Source organism: Doryrhamphus excisus, chromosome 14, assembly GCF_030265055.1.
Source record: "Doryrhamphus excisus isolate RoL2022-K1 chromosome 14, RoL_Dexc_1.0, whole genome shotgun sequence".
Lineage (NCBI taxonomy): Eukaryota > Metazoa > Chordata > Actinopteri > Syngnathiformes > Syngnathidae > Doryrhamphus > Doryrhamphus excisus.
Window position 1 is genome coordinate 9,733,497 of NC_080479.1, and position 24,484 is coordinate 9,757,980.

The 24,484-nt window shown below is 39.7% G+C and overlaps 1 protein-coding gene across 4 annotated transcripts in view; it reads left to right on the top strand.

Moving 5' to 3' along the window:
* The first annotated feature begins 7,563 nt into the window (after positions 1-7,563).
* The window catches only part of LOC131102048 (solute carrier family 66 member 2), a 40,188-nt gene continuing 23,267 nt past the window's right edge, over positions 7,564-24,484 (top strand). Inside the window, exons 1-5 of one of the 4 annotated variants that reach the window (XR_009119389.1) lie at positions 7,564-8,454; positions 8,916-9,049; positions 9,717-9,767; positions 15,078-15,294; positions 21,654-21,756. Coding sequence is in view for 2 of the 4 variants with exons in the window: in XM_058047527.1 (XP_057903510.1) it covers positions 8,252-8,454; positions 8,916-9,049; positions 9,717-9,767; positions 15,078-15,294; positions 21,654-21,864 (816 nt within the window). In the remaining 2 variants the exon portion in view is untranslated. Of the gene's footprint in view, positions 8,455-8,915; positions 9,050-9,716; positions 9,768-15,077; positions 15,295-21,653; positions 24,349-24,484 lie in introns of those variants that run through there. The other 3 variants (XM_058047527.1, XR_009119390.1, XM_058047528.1) reach the window with 3 other exon arrangements.

Below are 24,484 nucleotides of genomic sequence, written 5' to 3' on the forward strand. Positions count from 1 at the left end.
TCGTCTGACAGATCCTTAATTAGCTGCGTTAATGAGAAAGAAGAAGATGGAACGAAGGAGGGAGGGAACAGAAAGATTCTCCACACCTTGATGCATCCGTAAGGCTTCACTGAGCACTATGCTGGTACGCTACACAGGCATGGATGCTTTGTTTAGCTTTGGCCCTCTCTTTCTAATATTTGTCTTGCTAAACAACCAAAATATTAGCCCAAGGCGTCTATTTGAGTGGACAAATGTTTGTGGATGGGTGGAGTTGGACACGCTGTCTGATGATTGGTCAGCGGATAATTGTTACTTTCATCTATACCAGGGGTCTCAAACTCAATTTACCTGGGGGCCACTGGAGCTAGGGTCTGGGCGAGGCTGGGCCGCATCAGGTTTTCAAAAAAAAAAAACGCATTTATTAAAAACAGAAAAATGAATAAACTTTGCTTTGGTTCAGATTTTCTACAATAAAAGCTCTGATAAAACATTCCACTGTTCTCAAATATCTTAATTTTTATTTTTCTACACACAAAAAATAAATAAACAAATCAAGAATAAAGAAAATCAATCAATCAGTAATAAATAAATATAATAATAATAATAAACAGCAAATAATAAAAACTTAAGAAACCACATATAGTTGGGTTTTTTTCTGATTAAAATGAACAAAGCATTATTAGAGCCCTGTAGACATGACAAAACACGACTATAGTCACATTTATTCTCTTTTTATTTACAACATATTGCGCAACTGCAGGGTCTTGTGACACATGCTAACTTGCAAACTAGAGAGCTAGCGACCTAAATGGTAGCCTCCAAGTAATTTCCTTTAAACTTAAAAAGCCAAAAACTTACCACTTCCACACGGATAGGGAGGATAACTATTAACAGTTATTTAACCTTTAACATGAACATTAATCAAATGTAATATTTTTTTCTGGGTACATGATACCATACAGCATCCATATCAGACTAACACTAACATTAAACTTTCATATCAAGGCGGGGGCCTAAACTAGCGTCCTGCGGGCCACATTTGGCCCGCGGGCCGTGTGTTTGAGACCGCTGATCTATACTCACTTCCAGTCCTCTGAGCCACTGCCATAAAATGCACGCCTGTGGTGTTCATTCATTCATTTCATTTTCTACCACTTTTTCCTCACAAGGGTCGCGGTGGTGCTGGAGCCTATACCAGCTGTCTTCGGTACACCCTGAACTGGTCGCCAGCCAATCACAGGGCACATATAGACAAACAACCATTCACACTCACATTCATACCTATGGACAATTTGAAGTTGCCAATTAGCCTAATTAGCATGTTTTTGGAATGTGGCAGGAAACCGGAGTACCCGGAGAAAACCCACGCATGCACGGGGAGAACATGCAAACTCCACACAGAGATGGCCGAGGGTGGAATTGAACCCTGGTCTCCTAGCTGTGAGGTCTGCGCGCTAGACCGCCTGTGGTGTTAACTTGTCCAACAAATCCACCACATGGGGGCACCGTTAACAAATACCCAAAGTTTAACCTCCTTAAGTCAGACTGACTTGTAATTCCTTTCCCTGATCAATACCCCTCTCCATAAAATAAATGTGGTAGACACCTTCAGGGGACTGACAAACACGTGTGTGTAAAAAGCAAGATTGGTTGAAAAATGGTTGCCATCAAGCTACTTACTTAGCAACTAATTGTCCTGAAGCAGGGGTGTCATTAGATCTCACCAGATTACAATTTGAAAGGATTTCTACGCCTATATAGGACAATAATCAAACAAATGTACTGCATTTATTTCAGGACCTTGGCACTTTTGGTCCATAGAACAACGGCATGAGCGGAGTGAGCCCTTTTGTCAGTTGTACTGTACAGTCGCTGGGTGGAGGCGGGGCCAGTTGCATAGACTAATAGGGTGTAGAAATTAAATGAGTATAGATTGCATTATATTGTCATATTTTTTCATGTTAGCTTTTTTAAAAAGTAACATTAAATTCTTGTCTCATTTTATAGAAGCAAAGTCTGTGTTTTATGAGTTCCATGAGTCATTGAGCATTTTGCTAATGGTTTTTAAACTGTGAGGTTATACAACAGTGGTTATTATTATGTGTTTAGCATGCCTTTGCATCATATTGACAACATCCCATAGGGGGCGCCACTATTTACTTAATATCATATATCAGGGGTGCTCATTAAGTCGATCGCGAGCTACCGGTCGATCGCGGAGGTGGTACTGGTCGATCGCTGGTCGATCGCGGCGTGACATTACAAAAATATCATCCCAGCATCAATGCCGTCACTTGATTGATATACAGGGCAGCCATTCAGATGACAACTGAATGTTGACCTTCGGGCGACCAATCAAATCAAACAACGTCTCTAAGTGCAGCAGAACTTACGATGTCAGCCTATCATCCATCCCCGTTACTTGATTGACATACAGGACAACCAATCAGAAGACAACTGAATTTTGACCTTTAGGTCATTGCTCATGCGTAAACAACGATGCAAAGTGCTAAGCTAGTCGGCGAATTGCGAGATTTTAAGCCCTCGCTAAAGTTTATGGTCACTAAAATGAGTGAAGGAGCTGGACCAAGTAAAAAGGCAAAAACTGGACCAAGTAAAAAGGCAAAAAACATATGACTTCCATACGGATATGGAATATTATACGGATATTATGATACGGATATTATCCATGACTGATAAACATTTGGAAGTGTGCTTGAGGCTGGCTATCAGCAGCTACTGTCCGGACTATGCATCCCTGGCTGGTTCAATTCAGTGCAAGTCATCAAAGTAAACTCAGGTAATTACAAAAAATGTTAATAGTTAATTATGTGTGTTTTGCAATATTGGCTCATTTGGTTGTGTAAGGTACATCAACATACATTGTACGTACAAATAATCCTCAATACATTTGAAAATAAATAGATGTTTTGCATTTTTGTAGTGGGTAGATCATTTTGACTCGGTCATTTTAAAAGTAGCTCGCATGCTGAAAAACTGTGAGCACCCCTGTCATATATCATTCAAAAGTGTAAAGTAAAATGAATAATAATACAACTAAAATATCAAAAATGTTACTTTAAATACTACAAATAACAAAATAAAATAAATGATTTTTAATTGTATTATTTCCAGGCTTCCACCCTTGGCCATCTCTGTGTGGAGTTTGCATGTTCTCCCCGTGCATGCGTGGGTTTTCTCCGGGTACTCCGGTTTCCTCCCACATTCCAAAAACATGCTAGGTTAATTGGCCACTCCAAATTGTCCATAGGTATGAATGTGAGTGTGAATGGTTGTTTGTCTATATGTGCCCTGTGATTGGCTGGCCACCAGTCCAGGGTGTACCCCTCATGAGCGGTAGAAAATGAATGAATGAATGAATATTTCCAGGCTTTTGTGGGCCACCTAAAACAATATGGTGGGTCGAATCTGAGTGTCTAGCAGCCAGGCCTAAATATAGCACAATAAAATCAGCAGTATGACTACAATATCCTTGCAAATAGAAGCAAAGGAAACACACCTGTTCACACACTTCCTTTCCATCTCTCTGTCTGCACACAGTCCAAACAAACGTACACACACACACACATACCTGTCACGGGAAAACACAACATGGCTACAAGTGAAGCTGACTCAGTTTCCATGGCGACAAAATAAGGGTCGGTTGCTGGGCACCGATCCCGCAGGACGTACCCATCTTTCACCAACACTAACACATAGTAGGTAAAGAAGAGACAGAAGTACGAGACACGAGTCAGAGACAGGAAGAGTCAACACTTGGCTATTTTATTTGGAAACGCCGCTACTCTGACTAGTAGAAGCTTCTAATCACAGTTCCATTTGTATGCCATATCATTTTGACCCTTTTTGCTCTTTAACTTGACCAAACCTGGGTGCTGCCTCTGTGATGTGTGAAATGGCCTGCGATGGTGCGTTTCTATTCCTGTAGATAGAAATATATCAGAGCAGACAGAAGATGATGAATGCTATAAAGATCCTGAAATAACTGCGGGGCTAAATTTGGCTACAGGTCGCCTGAGGGCACAACGAAATAAAGTAGCATGTATGAATGAGAGTCTGGCTGTTCTTTTTTTTGAGTGGGGGGGCAGGATGGAGGAGAATTTACGGCCACAAAGATACCAGATGGCGACCCGTGTATGTGTGAGCGTGAGAGAGAATGAAAGCAGGGATTTTCACTTCAAAGTGGGCAAGAGCACGGCAGATTAAAGCCCCACCAGGTATCAAAGAGCTTCAGGTGGTCGGGGGGCACACAGGTGGGCCCCCTAGCCCACCGCATGTATGCATATGGAAGCTGGAGAAGGGTGAAACGGAACACATCGACAATGCAAGGATGTGCTGATGAGAATTGAAGCCACTTGAAACTATTGACATTTACTTTGTGCCTCACCTGCAAAGTGAAGTGTGCAAAAGTACGGTTAGACAGAGAGGGTGAATGAGGAGCACAAGTACACACTATCAAGTGTTCCCGGACGTGGGCCACGGGGTCAAAGCTCTCAGCATCCACTCACACCCACTCGCCGCTCCACAGCTCACCGCGGTGCAATGAACGTCAGACACCCCACTAACCCTTCTCTTTCCTCCTCGTTTGTCCTGCAAAACTTCCTGAGAATATGTCAAAACATGCTGAAGATGGTGTGCGGCTGTCCTGGTTGTCATGACAACACCGCCAGCCAATCAGCAGGCCGCTTTGACAAAAATGGCTAGTCTGTTTTTTTTTACTTTTTTGGATTTGAAGGACACGCAGCAGGGGTGCACACACGAACGAAAAATATACACAGTTAATGTTTGTTTTGATAAATACTGACACCTGGAGCTCCGATGCTGCAACTGCACCCACCATGAGTAGAACACATATGGTTTAGATAGATAGATAGATAGATAGATGGGTAGATGGATAGATAGATGGATAGAATTTATTTATTGTCATTGCACAATAACACAGCAGTAAAAGTGCCTACGAAATGTTGTTTCCTGGCTCCCGTATAATAATAAACAATAACAATTATAATGTGGTGAATAAATAGATGACATAATAATGATTATAAGTAGCTTCCAAACAATAATAATTATATCAGTTGTGAAATTAAGCATTTATGTCATTAAGTTTGATATTAATTTCATTGCATAGAATTAATGGGTTAGCTAAGCAATGGAATGAATGATAAAGAAATCAGCACCAGGGTCAGTGCCGAGCAACACTGCCTGCAATGAGTAAAACAACCACTAGAGGGACCCATACTCTTTCATTACCATGCTTTCCAACTCGATAACCAGTTTGTTTAAAACGTATTTATTTCATTTTATTTGGCAATTAGGTGCACATTAACTTGCATAGCTTAATCCAAAAGTCTTTTCTCATTTCTAGTGTGATGATTCTCAAACCTTTTGCACTTAAGTACGATTTTGATTTGAATTCTGTGGTTTGTCATCACAGGAAATTATGTCAGTGAGTCTCGGATTACAAAATGTGTAATTGTGCATTTTTTTATATGTGTAATTATATCGTTATTTTTCTAAAATGTACGACCAGTGGTATTTGCCCCCCAGTTTGAGAATCAGCACTCTAGAATATTAACACGTGTAATACTGTCATACTATTAACTGAGTGGGGTTCTTATCATGTAGCTTTTAATAGGCCACACGTGTGTGTCTTTGGCTTAAAAGTGTGCAAGCTACATGTTAGCATCATATGATCACCCTGTTTTGAATACTTACAAATGCAAAAAAAAGGAGGATTTAAATGTTGCACGGAGGTAGCAAATGCATATTGTATATATTGTTCAGCATATAATACTTGTCCAGTTGCACATGTTGGAATATTTGGGAAGGGGTGTGATTGAAATTTAAAAAATAAACTAGTCAGGTAGAAGATCGGCTACTTTGGAAATGGGCTCCTCGTCCATGCCGGCTTCGGTCATGAGCTCTGTTACGCTCTTCTCAAGGCTGTTGATGCGTGTTCCCATGTCATCTAGTGTGGCAGTCAAAGAATGAATAGATAAGAGTGGATGGATCCAAATATCAATAGCTGGATCAATCCTAGTGTGAACATGTTGATTGTTGTGTTCCTATTGTTAGTTGATTTTGTTATATTTATGTACAGTCATCCCTCGCCAACATTGTGGTTCAAATTTTGCAGCTTAACATATTAATTCATCAGGTAATTTGTGATTTAATACAGCCTATTAGTCAAGAATATGCATATTCATGCATATCGAATGTATTTATTACCTAAATTAAGCATTTCAATATTTTTGAAAAGGTAAATTTAACCAAAAGCCAAATAAAAAACGCATCACAAATTGTGAATGTAGTATTCTACATTGGTCACGAGGTGGCAGTAATTGTTTGGTGAGACAAGCGCCATACTTTTTAAATTATCTCCCATAATATTAGAAATCATAATAACAACACGGGCTGCAGATGTAAGCCACAGCAGTATCGCCTCTAATACATAAATAGATATATATTATTATATACTAGTAACAGTAAACAAGCTTTTCTGACACTTGAATTATATCGTCTTGATAGCACCACCCACTGGAGAAACAGCATACTGCATTAACAGTTAACCTTGCAGGGTTATAAAAGGATATTTTGTTCTTCCAGTTGTTCTGAGATAGCCTGGAATCTTTCGTGTAGCCGTTGCATTGTTTCATCCATCTGTGATGATTCAGACCATAAAAGCAATCATCCAGTGCCTAGCTTCGACGACGACTACACAAATCACAACATTGCTACTCACCGTCTGTGTCATCTGTTTGGTTGCTTGGCACCCGCTTTTTGACATCTTTTCACTAGCCAGTTTGGATGTAGTACACCTTCCTCAAGTGACAAGGAATACAGATGTGCTTAGTTTAGTTAATCCATCACCAGCGTAAGTTAGCTGTAAACAGCAGCCAGAATCTGCAACTTTGCCGCAACTTTGGCTAGCATGCGTAAAATAGGGATACTTCCACATTGCTATTTCACAATAAAGGCCATTTTATGAGTTTTTATCTGCTTTAAATATGTAGATATTTACCTTTTGATTGTAGTTCAAAGATAGAGATATCATAATGAAATACTTAACGTATTTAATTAATTCCTAAAAGTCTCAAACATGTTTCCTAACAATAACGGGCTTTTATCGTGAAAGTAGATATGATGTATTTCCGGTGGGCTGCAAACAAAACTTTTGAGACCTTTTAACATCCGGCACGATTCCATGCTTGTTTACAAGATAATTTATTGAACTACACAAACAGGTTTATCACCGTGACATGAATAACACCTTCGACATATATGTATATATAGAACTACATAAATAAATACCCACATCTTGTCACTTTGGTTTCCATCGTTACATAAAAGATTAGGCAGTGGCAGTCGAAAGATGGCCAGATGTCAGCCATAGTTGTTATATAATTTAATTCATCTTTAGCGTTTGGGGTTTCTAATCTGGAAACGTTCATATCCGCTTAGTGTGATGCTTGCTATGAAAAAGGACGTCCGTGAACTCACCACAAAGACGAACACACGGCGAAATTAGCTGTGCAACAAATTGCAGACGTGTTTCGTTGAAAGAAATATTACAAATGTAACCTAGAACATGTCATTTTGGGTTATTCGAATTCATTTGAAATCCCACTCTTTTTTCTTTCGCCTGTATGGCGGTGAATTATCTTGATAGCGTCAAACATCTTGGCACGCGAGAAGCGTGTGACGTTTCAGGAAGTGTTGGTCCCTATCTGCCAGTAACACCATTGGTCTCGCAGTGTCGGTAGGGTTGGAATAACTGCTGCTAAAATTGTTTTGGTTACATCGATTGTTAATTTAAAGGTCATTTAAACATGAATGAAGGTGTATTGGATGTGCTTATAAAGTTTAGTCTATGCAAAACTTAGCTTTGTCGTTAGCAGGACAAAAACAGAACAGTGGACTTATGGGACAACTCTTCGCTATATCTTTATAAACACTACAAATGCAAGCGTCAAGAGTACAAGTACTTTTTCCATGTTTTATTTTTTTAAACCAACAAGCGGCCAGTATTGTATGTTGTCCAGCGCTAGCTTGGTGACGGCGTGGCATTTAGGCTAGCGGCTGTTTTGTTTGTGTGGTATAAGGATTATGCAGACAAAACACGGATGCTACTCCAATCATCTTAAAGCAACAGAGGCGTCTTCTCAATCTTATAAGACATCTTGCAAAACTCCCTCAACAGCCAGTAGAAAGTATTCGGCCACGACGTCTGTCCGGCTTTGCATTCGCAATGGAAAATGACGTGTTTGAGGAGATAGTTAGCGCTGTTAACAAGCTGGTGTCATGGGTGGCGGCGGGGGCCATGGTGTTCGGTGGGGTGGTTCCCTACATCCCCCAGTACCGGGACATTCGGCGTACACAGAACGCCGAGGGCTTCTCCACCTACGTGTGCTTGGTCCTCCTGGTGGCTAACATCCTGCGAATCCTCTTCAGGTAAAAATGGAGCACCAGATTCACCAAAATCCATTGACTTAAGACTAACATTCTTGTTTACTATAAAATAAGGTCACGTGTCACTGACTCAGTTTTGACTTCCAATAAATCAACTTAAAATGTTAAATATGCAATAATTGCTGTGGATAGTGGATTAGTACTTCTCAAAGTGTGGTAGGAGTTCCCCTGGTGGTACACAGGCTCCATATTGGAATTATCTACAAGAAATGTATATGAAATAATCATGACGTTACACAATTATAATGCCACATGTCACATATAGTATTTATATATTTCTGTAAAGTTTATGAGGCACTGTTTTAAGGTAGTAATCCCGTTTGTTTTGTTTGGCATCGGGAGCCGTGCTCTTTGATCGTTTGCTCATTGATCTCATTGTGATTGCAGACAAGATAATGTGAAAAGTTTGCCTCCATGTAAGTGTTTCTGTTTTCCGTCCTCAGATTTGGCCGCTACTTCGAGACGCTGCTGTTGTGGCAGAGCATCATCATGATCGCCACCATGCTGATCATGCTCAACCTGTGCACCACCGTCCGCATGGCCACCGAACTCAACACCAAAAGACGTTCCTTCCTAGGTCAGAAACTGTATGTGTGTGTCGTGTGTGTGAGGGGGGGGTTCCTAAAATGCATCACTATTTGGTCGTAAGAGCTTTAGCAACAGCCGTCTGAGGGTTTAAATGTCATGTGATTGAATGCACATGGTGTTTGTCTGTCTCTCTCTGTGTGTGTGTGTGTGTGTGTGTGTGTGTGTGTGTGTGTAAGAGTAACTTGTCCTGCCAAGGCAACACATTTAATCCAGCTCCAGGATTTGATGCACTAAAGTCATGAGGAGAGAAGGATACGTAAATAACAAACGATGGTATAATATATACTGTATAATATATAATATACAAGCTGAGATGCATGGAATAAATATCTTGTATGAGATTATAGAGCTAAATAAGTATTTATTTATATTTTTAAAATTATAAAATTATTATATATAATTTTATTTACCTGATTTAAAAAAGGCTGTTTATATATTTTTGATATGTGTCAACTTTTATTGTTTTTTTTTGTGTGTTTTTTGTAACTGATCCATCCAAACCCCAGGCTTAGATTATTATATTATTTTATACACTTGGCTTATTTTATACAAATAAGGTGGACATTTAATCCAAACCAAGCTCTCGTTTTCTCCTTCTTCCTCCTCTTCTCACTTCCTTTTCCCCCTCACTTGTTGCGTTTATTTTTTGTCTGTAGCGACAGACATTAAGGAGGAGGAGGTCAGAATCCCTAAGAGGCTCTTTCTGGGTAGGTACATGACTTAATGTGTCTGCCATCCAACCATCATCTTTATCTTCAGCCTGCCCGACACATGACTGATGACTAACAGCATTGACAAGCACTCCCTTCCTTCCTGCATCCACGATAAATCCCCCCCCCCCCATGCATGGCACACACTCTTGATGACCTCTATTCATCTTGGCATGGCCTTCAAAATAGTGCATGCTCATACCTAATCCTTTGTTTTAGTCCTTGAATGCATCATGCTATGTATAATCTCTCTACGTGTTGCCCCCTCTACTGACCATTCAAGGATGTTCACTTCCTAAATATGCTCAGTGACTTTGAATGAGACGCTTCATATCCCACAATGCAATGCAACGCAAAGAAAGGGTCACCTGTCACCTCTCCTGCTATTGTGGTTTCTTCTTAGAAGCTTCACTTCATTAGGTATAGCTGCACAGTCTGATGGCATTCCAAATGACGGCGTGTCATAAGATTCTCAAGTTAACTGTGTAAAATAATATATATTTAAATTACATAAGATTAATCATAAAAAACTTGAAATATTTAAACAATTATCGAATTGGTTTTTGTCTCTTAACATTCCGACTATTTTTTTTAATTACACCTTTATTCTCTTCATATTTAAACTTGATTGTTGTAATTAGAACTTTACTTTTCCTTAGTATTCAATTAAGACGTTTATTGAAAAATAACTTTCTTTCTCTCGTAATATTTTGCTTTTGTGATTTTTCTGTGATTATTTTAAGATATGCCTTTATTCGTTCCTCAGTGGGGAAATTTGCAAAATTTGTAGTATGGGAAAAAAAACATACATACATCATATGTGTACTTGTGCATCATGCTGTGTCAAATATTGTACATAGTTTATCTGAACATTTACTTTGGAGGAATCTGCATTAATAGCTATTGCATTGAATGTCATCACGTGTGAACAACTGGGTTGTAGTTTCCCATATGAACGCTAGATGGCAGTAGGAGGCGGTGTTTTCACAGACATAATAATGGTCGTCATCATAATCATCTGTTATATAATACATATTAGAGTCATTCTGGTTGCTTTTACTGTGTCGAGAGAAGCGTGGCTGGCTATATAGGACCCCGACTGTGTTGACTGTTGGCCATGCTTATCGCCCTCCTGAGGGGGTTAATCAAAACACACACACAACCCAGATGGGTACTCTCGCCCTCAATTAGGAGGTTGGTGCCTTATCCGATGGGCCGCTGGGACCCATCGCAACCCATGCCCCATCCATTGTTACCAAAATTTGGCAAGAACACCACTCACTCATGATTCCTTTGTAGAAAACAGGATGGCCGGCATGATGATGAAGTGAAAGTTTGGTCAGCATCTCAGCTGTGGAGAGAAAACAACCTAGGAGCAAATAGACTGCGAGTGTTGTCAGCAGTCAGTCTCTCGTCCTGATTGCACAGCTTTTTTTTTCTGTTGTGTAAGCCTTAATCATAGCACATGGTGTAATTGTTCTCACAGCAGCACAGAGCCATTATAACACCATGCTCTTCTCCGCAAACAGCTTGACATTTGCAAGGAAACAGAGACATTACATTTCCTCGCATGTCCAAATAAGGACAGTGTTGGAACCAGCATCACGCTTTTACCGTTTTTATTGACACCTTTTCCCCTGAAGATGCTTCAGATTGGCTAAAATCGCCTTATAATAAGGATTCATTGGTGCTGCCTTTTAAAATGAGTGTTGCTTTTCAATGTGCTGCAGGATCCTGAAATATATATATTTTTAAAAAGTGTCACGGTTTACATCAGGGATGGGTAAACTTTTTGACTCACGGGTGCATTGATTTAACAAAATTGATGGGGGGCCAGACTATATATTTTACACATATAATTCTAACAGTCCACCTGGAATTATTGTACCTGTAAAAGTGTCACGCAACCTGCTATATGTGCTTGTGTCGCTTTTTTCAGGTGCACTTTGTAAACAGCAGACCACATCAAATAACCAAATTGATAAAAAAAAAAAAAAAAAAACATCAAAAGGTTTACTCAAGCCATGATGCCAGGTTGGATGTTAAGTTTCAATGAAATGCACAAGATTAGACACATGCAATCCAGAAAATGATATGTAAATGTTACACTTAGGGGGAAAAAGTGGGCTAATAAATTGACAATAAAAGCACAAATACTGCGGATTTCAGAAAACAACAGATGGAATGATACAGCACTCTACAAAAAGCAATGAAGTCTGTAAAATTAAATAATAATAAAAAAAATCCAAAAATCGTTACGACTATAATGATGAAAATGGTAATATTAATGATTTATATAATTATTATAATGGTAATAATGATAAAGATTATAACAATAATGATAATAATAATAATAATATTACAATAATAATAATAACAGGGGAAAACAAGACTGTGGCATGAACATGATTATATCCTGCAAAAAGGGGTAGACATTTATAAGCGTTTGCTTCAGCCTACTCCTTTTGGGCTTGTGATCAGATAGTTGAATACAAATGTAAATAAAATAAAAAAAAAAATACTTTGGAAAGAACGGGTGGGCCGAATTTAAACACTTGGTGGTCCGGATGTGGCCCCAGGGCCGTAGTTTGCCCACCCCTGGTTTACATGTAAATTTTAATGCGAATTAAAAAATACAGAGAATCTGGATTTTAATTATGAATAAATACAGTTACTCTTTTCTAACTTTATTCTGGCTTGAACGCATCAACAGCATATATGTTTCTCTAACTCGCAGACACTTCCTCATTGTCACTGGACGACAGGGAGGTGCATTCAGGTGTATGTGTGGTCAATAAATAAATTAGAAAGACAAAGAACAACACTATTGGATATTCTTATCACTCTCTAATGTAACTCTTAACTGCAGAAGTACAATTTTCTGCGTAGAAATCCCAGAAAATATATCTACACACCAAATGTGAAATTACATGCTGTCTTTGAACGCAACCTGTCATGGCTCATAACACGTTTAAAGTGGGATTCTCATGTTCTGCCACAATCAAAGTGTTAGCTTCATTTAGTGTCTTTCTGTGAAAAAAAAACAAATAAAAATGTCCATAATTCACACAGTTGCAAACACAATGAATTAGTTTGAAAACTGTGATTAACTGGATTAAATATTGTAATAATTTGACAGCCTTTGTTTATTTTAAAAACTACAAAAGCTCCATTGCTGTTCAAATGAAAGACTGCAGTCTTCTGTTGCTGTGCTTTGTTGTGATGCTGAAAGCTCATTAATCCCTATGGATAAAAAAAAAAAGATTAAACTTAATCTCTGTAAAGGTTTTGAGGCTTTATACGGTGTATATATATTTTGTTAGAAATGTCACTATGATTGTTTCTTATACAAGAAGAAAACATGAGTTGAACTAAAAGTGGAACGTCCTCCCATGACCCATATCTTCCAGCATGTACTCACAACTCATGCAGATGTGTTTTGGCCACCGCAGGATGAGTTTTTTTGTAGCTTTGGTCTGATCCCACAGCTCTGAGGACGATAAAGCTTGAGGGTGCACAACTTTGTGTTGTTATGTGCAACTCTGCATGCACAGCTTTTGAGGCAGATATGAATATATTTGGTCATGTAGGCACTTTTTCACAAGATCATTTGTTGTTGTCTTCTGTTTGTTTGCTTCTCTGGGGGTCATTCAGCCTCCGTGTGTATCACATTAGGCTGGCTTTACTGTCAAGTGGTGCAATGTCTACCCCTGCCAGCTTTTACGTCGGAATACTGCTCCACCAGCCGTTTGCCGCTCTCTTGTTTGGGCTTTTATCAGTGGCACCCGGCTGGTGCTATTTGGCCCGCGTTCGCAGTTCTCAGCTGGTTTTGTTGCCAGCTGAGCGACCACAACCACACAGCAAAACAAACACCACCGGCGCTTAAAGGATGACATGTAAACCTTTTTGTTTGGCTGTGCCACGGGGTAAACTGCGCACCATCGGGCGCGCTGACCCCGGTAGTTGTATTTATACTGCCTGTGGCCAAAGAGCCAACAAAGCATTTGCCAGGCCAGGTTAGCTTGCGACCCTGCCAAGCATATTCATTTAGAAATGCCATGTAAATGTCACAAGCGCTCCGTGTTAACCCTCTAATGAAATAATATTTCATTCAGTAATCAGCTCAAATGTCATAAAAGTCGGCTGGATTTCCACTTGTGATTTTGCTGAGCGCTTACAAAATGGCAATGATTCATTCTTTTGTAGACCACGCCCCCGGTGACTATTTGGTTGAATTGAATAGAGGCACTAATTTGAGCATTGATTGTATCTATTCATCCAGCTTTTGTATCTGTAATCTTATTACAGGCATGCCTAATGAAAAGTTGTAAAACTTTGTGCGTGTGTGTGTATGTGATTGAATTAATCTGCAAATAATGTCATTTAATACTTGTAAACATCCCATTTAAAGATGTGGCAGATTCTTCCAATCACCTCTATTGCTGTCACTTAGCAAGCCCAAGTAGGGGTTGCTTTAACACCATAAAGTAACCGTAAAGATGGCGCACTGGCTCTTATAGTACCTATCCTATCATCATTATCGTCATCACAGGGCAATCACTACCTCTTGCGGCCTTGATATCAGCCCATTATGAGTATTGACCGTGTTGATCATTCCAGGAAGTCAGCCTTGTGCTCAGAATCTTTATGCTGTCATTTCTGTTCCGAGCACGAAAAGCACTCAAGCGACACCAAGGGTTGAAGGCTGTAAATCATTCATTAGCGTCCCAAGTTCTCACCCTATAGCCAATATAATCTGGCCTGGGCATAATCATAATCATCATCATCATCATCGTCATCCTCACTCAAACACAGTGAGAGCGGCCTATTTGTAGCAGCTACATATCATTTTTTCTAATACATGGTGTAAATATTCACGGCTCAAGTGTGAAGCTTCTTTTTGTGTCTGTGTTAATTTATTCTACTATTTAAAAAATGATATCATTTGCTTGCTCATAATTGATTGTAATGGCTTAAAAAAAGAACAGAAGTTTCTCTTTATATTGCTTACATTCAATTGTGAATGTGAGTGTGAATGGTTGTTTGTCTATATGTGCCCTGTGATTGGCTGGCCACCAGTCCAGGGTGTACCCCGCCTCTCGCTCGAAGACAGCTGGGATGGGCTCCAGCACCCCCGCGACCTCCATGAGGATAAGCGGTAGAAAATGAATGAATGAATGTCCAGACAATTTTGACTATGCAATAGATGTTTTGAAGTTACACAATTTAATGTTGTGTTCAGGGACTGCTGCTCAAATACAATAGATTATTGCCGGACAAACTCTAATACAAAGAAATCTCTTTTAGACTTTGACTGGAGCCACTTCTGGTCGTGGAGTCGCTTCTTGGACTACGTGCAGTGTGTGGTGGCCTTCACGCTGGTGGCGGCCTACGTCACCTATGTGCTCCTGGACTCGGCTGTCTTCGTGGAGTCGCTGGGCTTCCTGGCGGTGTTCACGGAGGCCATGCTGGGCACGCCGCAGCTGTACTGCAACTACCAGAACAAGTCTACGGAAGGCATGAGGTGAATTTTGATCAACCTTTTGCTGTTATACAAATCATTACTTTTTTAAATTACTCTTCCTATTATAAACTTTCCCAAACCACACACTAAAAACGGCAGACATGGTCATGACAAATGGATACTGGGGAGGAAAGGTAATATGAGAGCAGGAGGCATTTACGATGGAGAGCAAAGTAATAGAACGTAAGTCATTGTAGAATGTCTACGGGGCTGATAAAAAGCTTTCTTGCAGCATGCAAGTGTGTGCCCCCCCCCTTAGCTACTTGGTCCTCTGCAGTAGACTGATAAGAGCAACCCCAGCAGGGTTGTGCAGACACCTAACCCGCCATGACAGCTCCCACGCCGGGCTCCTCCGTGCAAACCCTTTTTGTTTTATTACCACTCAACACTGTCATCCAAGCAAGATGGAGCCACTCGTCTATGAGTTAAGATACTTCTTATAGTACTAGTTGTACTCCCAAAATACACCATTTCACCATGGTAATGGTATGATAATGGTAATGGTTTTATTTCATTTGAACATGCATCAGATTACAATTGAGTGCATCCCATAATCAGTTCACAGTTCCACATGTCCAAAAGGAGTAGGAAGAAGCAAAGCTCATTAAATCCTACCCCTCCATCTGGTACTTTTACAATCAGTAACTGTTACATTTGTTCACTTCCTGCTTTCATAATACAGTTTAAGGTTGTTTTTTTCTATGCACAAGCAGTGAACCGCCGACAATCCTTGACTTAAATCTTATTTTGAAGGGCTGATTTCATGGAGGAACATGTTCAGATAATGGCTATTGCTTTTGTCGTGTGTTACATTTTTTTGTGTACAGCTAAAAAAAAAACGATAACCAAAATATCAATATCAGAACGATACAGTATGAATGCTTTCCGACTCACCCCTATGGCCTCTCCAGCCACCACCAAACATTCATTTGTACACTAGTGTGGGCAGCACTGGAGGTAAACCAGGTGAAGTGTCTTGCCCAAGGGCACAACCACAGTGCCCTGGATGGAGGAAGTGCGGTAAGAACCACCAACCTTCTGGTTTCTAGACCACCTGCCCTACCTCCTGAGTCACTACCACCCACAACCACTTCATTCCACCTTGAGTAGCACTGTATGTAAATAAGCTGTGAAATAGAGCCAATGTACTTCCTGTGTAGTCAACACGGGCTGTAGAAAAGCTGTCACGTTGATATGTCCTCCTCCTGCATATATTGTACACATCACCCCATGTCTCCTCTTTCTCGCTTTGCTCTGAGCCCAACGTGTTGACAGCGGTTGCTAGGTTACCTCACCTCAGGATTTCATTCAAGGTCCACGTGCTGCTCGTCTGTTTAAGTCAAACATATGTTTAGACACCCAGAAGTATTGAATGGGTGAGTGTGGACATGCGAGTGTTTGCTGACAGACAGGAGAAGTAAACCTCAGTGCCCTTTCTGTTAAGTGCTTGGGGAGGGGGAAAAAAAGACAAATAAATCCCTGCACGTCCATGCGGAAAAGCATCAAGCTCCTTCTTTCTAATTAATCACCCTGACTAATGTAAGATACCTCGAGAAGATACAGCACCTTTCCTCACCCCTCCCCGCTTAGAGGTTTGAATGAATTATCATCTAGTGTCATCTCTGAGTAAACACACAAGCTCGTTTTTAATAATGAAGCATGGCGGAGAGTCCTGTTAAGGACTCTTTTGTAGACGGCTCATTGCTATCATCTGATATTCCGATGTCCTCAGGGGATTGGGATGAATGCAGCCTATACATGGAGTACACACACGTGTGTAGAATAGAACTTCATTTTACTCCGGCCTTTCTTCTTGCCTGTCACTTTTTATAATTACACCTCATGTGTGGGCAGCCGTCAGTGTATTTAACTTTATTGCAGGTGCAGAGCCCTGATGGTTTTATTGTTATTATTATTATTATTATTATTATACAGTCTACAAAAGGCAGAGCTGCATACTGATGCCGACCAGCCTGCCATAAAACAACTACAAGACAACAAAAAGAGAGTCATGACATGCAGTAGGGGCTAACTGCAGCCTTATAAGGCCCGTCGTGTCTCTCGGAGCACAGTACTGTATAGCTAGATAACAGCACTTCATTTAGCTCGAACACACACAAAGAAAAAAAACACAGCTTCATGACTGATGCTGCTCGGGTCGTCACCCCAGTGGCAGCGTGCATGCTGTGTGTATAAGAGCGTAGAATAAAGAAGCTTTTGGATCAGCTGCAGCCGCAGGAGTTTCAGGTTCGTTGCAGGGCGGCTTTTTCTTCACTGGGAATCAGGAAATAAGCCATTTACTTGCCTCGTTTCTGTAAATATGTTTAAAGAAACATAGTACATATATGTGTTTGTATATGCATCTATAATGTGTGTGTGTGTATGTGTATATATATATATATATATATATATATATATATATAATATATATATACTTTTTATTTTACTAAATTATTTTATTATATTTATTTTACTACAGCAAAATATGCTTATACTGTGTATATATATATATATATATACAGTATAAACATATTTGTTGTAGTAAAATCTGTATACATATATAGATTTTACTACAACAAAATATGCTTATACTGTGTATATATATACAGAATATATATATATACTGTATACTGTATACTGTATATATACTGTATTCTATATATATATATAGAGAGAGAGAGAGAGAGATTTTACTACAACAAAATATGCTTATACTGTATATTTATATTTTATTTATTTATATTTTTATTATTCAAACTAAATATAACATTTTTAATTTTTTTTATTTTTTACTTTACATTTTATATTTATTTTTTATACACAGTATTTTACTACAACAAAATATGCTTATATATATATATATATACACAGTATAAGCATATTTTGTTGTAGTAAAATACTGTGTGTATATATATATATATATATATATATATATATATATATATATATATATTATACACACACACACAGTATAAGCATATTTTGTTGTAGTAAAATATATATAAATAGATTTTGTTGTAGTAAAATATATATAAATAGATTTTACTACAACAAAATATGCTTATACTGTATGTTTATATTTTATTTATTTATTTTTATTATTCAAACTACATTTTAATTTTTTTTACTTTTTACTTTACTAAACTTATTTTATTATTTATTTTACTACAACAAAACATATTTTGTTGTAATATTTTACTACAACTATATATATATGTATTTTACTACAACAAAATATGCTTATACTATATATATATATACACACACACATACATACAGTATAAGCATATTTGAATAATGAAAAATAATTAATAAATAAATAATAAAAAATAAATGGAAATAGTTTTATATAAAATAATATGCTTTAAAAAATACAGTGTTTATTATTAGTGGTTACTCTGCTTTTTTGTGCTTGAGCTCTTGCACTCTGGTGGGCTAAGTTGTAGTTGCGTACTACCATACATTTGTAGTTCATTGGTATTGACCCATATTAGATTTTCCAGTATGTTTTCGTGAACCGCTAGCTTGCCTTTTTTTAACCTTCCACATCTCAACCATTCAGTCATTCCAGCCCACACCTCCAGCTAGCCTCTATGCACAGTACATCTCCAAGAAGGTGGCAAATAAGGAGCCAGACGATGTTCTTGTGCCTGTTCGCAGGCCCCCTCTGTGTTGGAGAGGCGGGGGAGGACTTGATCAGACATTATTCCCCTCCTCTCTCATGGTTACCTGCAGAAAGGAAGGAAGGCATCTCAGAACCAAGACAGCGGTCGCCCAGTAACGGAGGAGGAGAGGAAAGAACATAGCTAACAAGCTCCTCACTGTGAGTGCGAGGTCGGCATGCTGCGGGGAGGCGAGCAGGTACAGAAGGAGGCGGATTGAAGAGGAATGGGCAATGAGGGAGAGAAGTACTGAGAGAGTGAGCTTTATAAAAAGTAGTGAGTGTGAGGTAAACGGCAAGGTTTGCACAAATGGGCCTTCCAAATGAAAAGGGCTAAGGTGAAGCCGGAGGCATGAATAATGCAAAGGAGGTTTGACGGCAAAGCTTTTCCTTGACAAGGCAGACACGCAGATGCACAAACCCTCCAATGTTTGGGATGCAGACAGGCGGGTGAACATCAGATTACACTTTGTTCTTTTCCTTACAGAAACCTAATCAGCAGCTAGGAAAGCAGGGCGTTATTCTGTTGTCTGTCTGTTTCCACCCCCGGAGGTTGTCCTGTGTATGGGTCAGCACCTTAGACTGAGCGCTGATGGGCGGATATTCACTTGAAAACAAATGAAACATGTTGAATGGACTCCCACCGAGTCAGGAGATGTTCCGAAAACAAACCTGTAACTTGAAGGTTTTTGTTTTTACTGACAACAAGAACGGTTTTTCAGGAAGTTGATATGACAAGATAAGGGGCTAGGATGAAGTTTAGCAGCCAGTTAGCACAAACAACAAAGCATCTCTATTTACATATCTGGACATATGACAGATGAAATTTGGACCCGGCGTTGTTTTCTGTGTGAAACATGGCATCAAACAATGATATTGACCTGTCAAATTGACTTTCATGTCCCGCCTTCCATGGTGTCATCACTTGAGAATCTCCATTTGTCTTTTTCTGCAGCATACCAGATTTTGACCAATGAAACTAATGTTAATATTTTATTTTATTTGCTTTCCGTGGGGGCGGTACGGCGGTCGAGTGGTTAGTGCGCAGACCTCACAGCTAGGAGACCAGGGTTCAATTCCACCCTCGGCCATCTCTGTGTGGAGTTAGCATGTTCTCCCCGTGCATGCGTGGGTTTTCTCCGGGTACTCCGGTTTCCTCCCACATTCCAAAAACATGCTAGGTTAATTGGCGACTCGGCGAGTCGACTTGGTGACTGATAGTTTGACCACTTCTTGCCTAAGAAAAAATGAGTCGATAGACAGTGGATAAAATAATGATATTTTATTAATAATAAATAAATAAATATGCAATACAGGCCATAGGCTAAATATTAAAAATATAAATAGAAAATATTTTGTTTCCTCTGTGTTAAATAATGAGGGCACCCCATATCCTATATGACATGCTAGCAAAACATGTAATACAAATATAAAAATGGTTAGTGGCCGCACGGCGGACGAGTGGTTAGCGTGCAGACCCATCTCTGTGTGGAGTTTGCATGTTCTCCCTGTGCATGCGTGGGTTTTCTCCGGATACTCCGGTTTCCTCCCACATTCCAAAAACATGCTAGGTTAATTGGGGACTCCAAATTGTCCATAGGTATGAATATGAGTGTGAATGGTTGTTTGTCTATATGTGCCCTGTGATTGGCTGGCGACCAGTCCAGGGTGTACCCCGCCTCCCGCCCAAAGACAGCTGGGATAGGCTCCAGCAGCCCCCGCGACCCTTGTGAGGAAAACGCAGTAGAAAATGAATGAATGAATCAATGCTTTCCGTGGTTTAATCACCAAATGTAGCAAATTGACTTTTGAACAATGTAATTTTTTTCCCATCTGAGTTTAGCTGAGCATAGCAGCAAACAGCATAGAATCCACTGTCCTCCACACTCCATGATATTGACCATTCAAAGTAACTTTCATCTCCTACTTTCCAAGTCAGCGCCCATTTATTTATCCGTCGAAAATGGGCAACATGTTGCTCAGTGTTTACTTTATCTAATCATAGCAGTAAGCAGCATATGATGCACTTTCCTCGATGCTGACCTTTCGAAGTACGCCTGTCATGATTGCAAAGTAATGTAAAGACATCCAACCTGACTATTATTCTCCTCCGGTAGGTAAATCGCCAGCTTAGAATGGCATAGCGGCTGTGCGTTTGACCCTTAATGTTTGATAGGTAGACACTTGATTGATCCCTAAGGAAGTTCAGGGAAGCTCTTAATGAATCCGCAGTGTGTTCAATTAATGTTGACGTGGAGTGTTTTCCTTGTGGAGGACCGGGCTTCACGGTGTTGTCAAAGGCTCGTTACTGTCCCTAAACATGTGATTTGTCATCTGACCCGTTTCAGTTCATTGGAGCGTAAACGTTTGACTACATTTTTAAAAATACAACAAAATACCGTAAAGCCACCCTAGGGATGCGAATGACAATCCGTGCAAAGTGAATGAGTTATTGGGCGGGAGGTGTCTGCCTTTTACGTGAGTTATGGGAAATGTGACAGAGGAGGTCAGTCAAGCTCAGTGCTGTTTCATTAGCTTGATAAGCTTGATTGATTTTTGATTTAACGATGGAAGCCATCACAGTTCGGGTCATTTGCGTTTTATCTTACCAGGAGTTTCAACCTCAAGGAGGCGGGCCCTCTGGCTTTTCTCTTTTACGTTTTGATTTAATGCCAAACCCTCGACTGTCTCCCCGCAGCATCAAGATGGTGCTCATGTGGACGAGCGGGGACACCTTCAAGACGGTTTACTTCCTGCTAACCCAAGCACCTGTGCAGTTCTGGACTTGCGGCCTGCTCCAGGTAATTGTGGACTTTGCCATCCTCTTCCAAGTTTACTACTATAGCCGCTACCCGCAAAAACCGGCATCGCACACCGTCTCCCACACCACGAGTGCCAAAGCCCTTTAAGACCTCTTCGAGAAACGAACGTGAAGATGACACAGAGCGGGTGTCAGCACCAGTACCTCACAAACTGGTTACAAACCAATCCGAAGTGTTTTTCTTTTTTAATGAGCATTCTCACTCAATATGACAGCAGGCGATTACTCTAGTATTTGGAGGGACACCCATAGGAAGTGAGTGGAAGACTTTCCAGAAGATTTTGAAGTGTTTTCATGTGGAATTTATGTCCATTCATCCAGAAGAACATATGGATCTTCTTCTTGTCTGAGATTGATGTCAGGATTCTGAAGTTTAACTCCAAAAATGCCTTTATGGACAAAGAAAAAAAGACCTTCTCCAAGTGTTCCTACAGAACTGGAAGCATAAACATTGCTAAGGTGAAGACTTAGCATGCATGCGGAGAATCTCTGTGGACCATATATGTGGATTGACTGTTGCATGGCCCCCTTCTTCTGCCTTAAAAGATACGGCCAGACATGGCTCCCTACATACAGTATGTGGACCACCCAACTCAATTTGTATGCATTATTGAATGTAACGCATAGCATTTGGTGTTTTGTTTTTTACGCTACGACTCGTCTTAGAACAATCAAAGGAGCCATGTGTATCAAACGTCTGCAGACCTCCTTGGATTGGATGTCCTTACCTCTTTGTCCACTTGTTCTTAAGACTCAAGGACCACTTGGAGAACTCTTTCCACTGGGAACGATGGCCAAAGATGACTTGTGTATGCTTCCCTGCACTACAACGCATATCTTCTCAGCCATCTTGCCTCCTCATGACCCTTATATTCATCATATTGCCAATATAAGAACACCCCATCGCCGCCGCCGCCTCCTCCTGCGTCCACATCATTTCATTTTCTTGCATGAAAATTCATTTCCTGTTCATTGGAGGTGAATGGTGAATTCCTCTTATTACCAGACCTTCCTCACCTGAAAGCCCTGCAAGCCATAATAATAAATATATATATATATGTGTGTCTTCCCACTGCTATTAACTATTAATCATGATAACTCTTCAGTGGAATGCACTGTTTCTGCTCCTCAGGAGCCATATGAATATTTAGTGAAATGCCAGTGTACGACTGCTGTTATGCAGACAGGCCGGAATAACCTGGCAGGCTCTCAGCAGATTTAGTTTTTTCCTTTTCCCATCGAGACAGCCAACTTTTACAATGTCTCACTGTGTAGCTACCTCCGATACCAAAACTATCCTTTTTTTATAGTTTTCTTTTTATGTAACATCTATTTCCAATGTCATATTATGGCTTTTTAGCATCCACCAACACTGGATTGGAGGAAATGGACCAAATAAAATGGATATGGACATACTCTCCCATTGAGTTTTGTGTATTTAAATATGCTTGCATTAACACGGTACTTCTCAAATAGTGGGACATACAGTGTATGTACAGTACATGAAAGTCCTACCTGCTACCTATTAGCATTTTGGGAAAACCAATCAATTGAAAATGCTAACAGTTAGCATGCTAGCGCTGCATGCATCGATCAGTGTACTTTTTAAAATATGTATTTCAATTATGCTTGTTGTTGTTTGAGTAACATTTAAGCGCAATCCAGTATGTGTTGAGGTGAATGATGCCCGATGTGTTCAGGTACTGATGGCGTTTTTAGGAGTATGACACTGCATATCACACGTGGTGACTCCTGGAAACAGTCCATTCATAATGAACAAGGAACACAGACAAAACAATTTAGGATGTTCAGAACAACAGACATGCCATGCAAATTTCAGCGTCTGGCTGCATGTAATGAATTGTTAAACCGACCCCTTTGAGCTCAGGAGTTCATTAGAATCCGTGTTACATTTTTCAGAGGAGGTTCTTCAAAGCAAAACATTCATCCCAGGTTGTTTCATTCCACCATCCATTTTGAAAATGCCTTTATTAAAAAAAAGTCATACAGTATTGGTGTGCAAGAGTTACATGCTTTGTGTCTCCAGCCTCTACATGCCTGTGTGGGATATTAAAGGAGAGCACAGCTTGATGAGCCTCTGATTGCTTCCATGCCAATGACACTTTGCTCTAATGCTTTAAAACGCTGTCTTTCTCTCTTGACAAGACACTCCAGTCGCACAAAATCACAGTTGCCGTCGCAATTTGAGCAAATCCAAAGGGCAGCTCATTATTTGCAGCGGCTGACTCGGCTGTAAAGTGTGCCGGGAAAGTTTTGCCTCGCGTTTTTGTACTTTTTTGTCCGAGTTTGTTTGGCCCTGCACTCCTTTTGAAGCTGCATATATGTGACTAAAGGGTTGTCAGCGACTGATACAAACACATTCTAATAACATCGACAACCAAAACTCCACACAACATTCATTTTGTGAACTCCCTGATGTGTTATCCTGCTTTTATCCTGAATTCTTTTTTTTTTTTTCTTTTTTTTTTTTACAATATTTGAGATGGACTAACACAAAGGACAATTTCATCACCTCCAACATACAAGATGAAAAATTAAAGTTTAAACCGAAACTAGGGAAGTATTATACAACCCACTATAATCATATTATAGCGGTGTATGTTTATATATATATATATATATATATATATATATATATATATATATATATATATATATATATATATATATATATATATATATATATA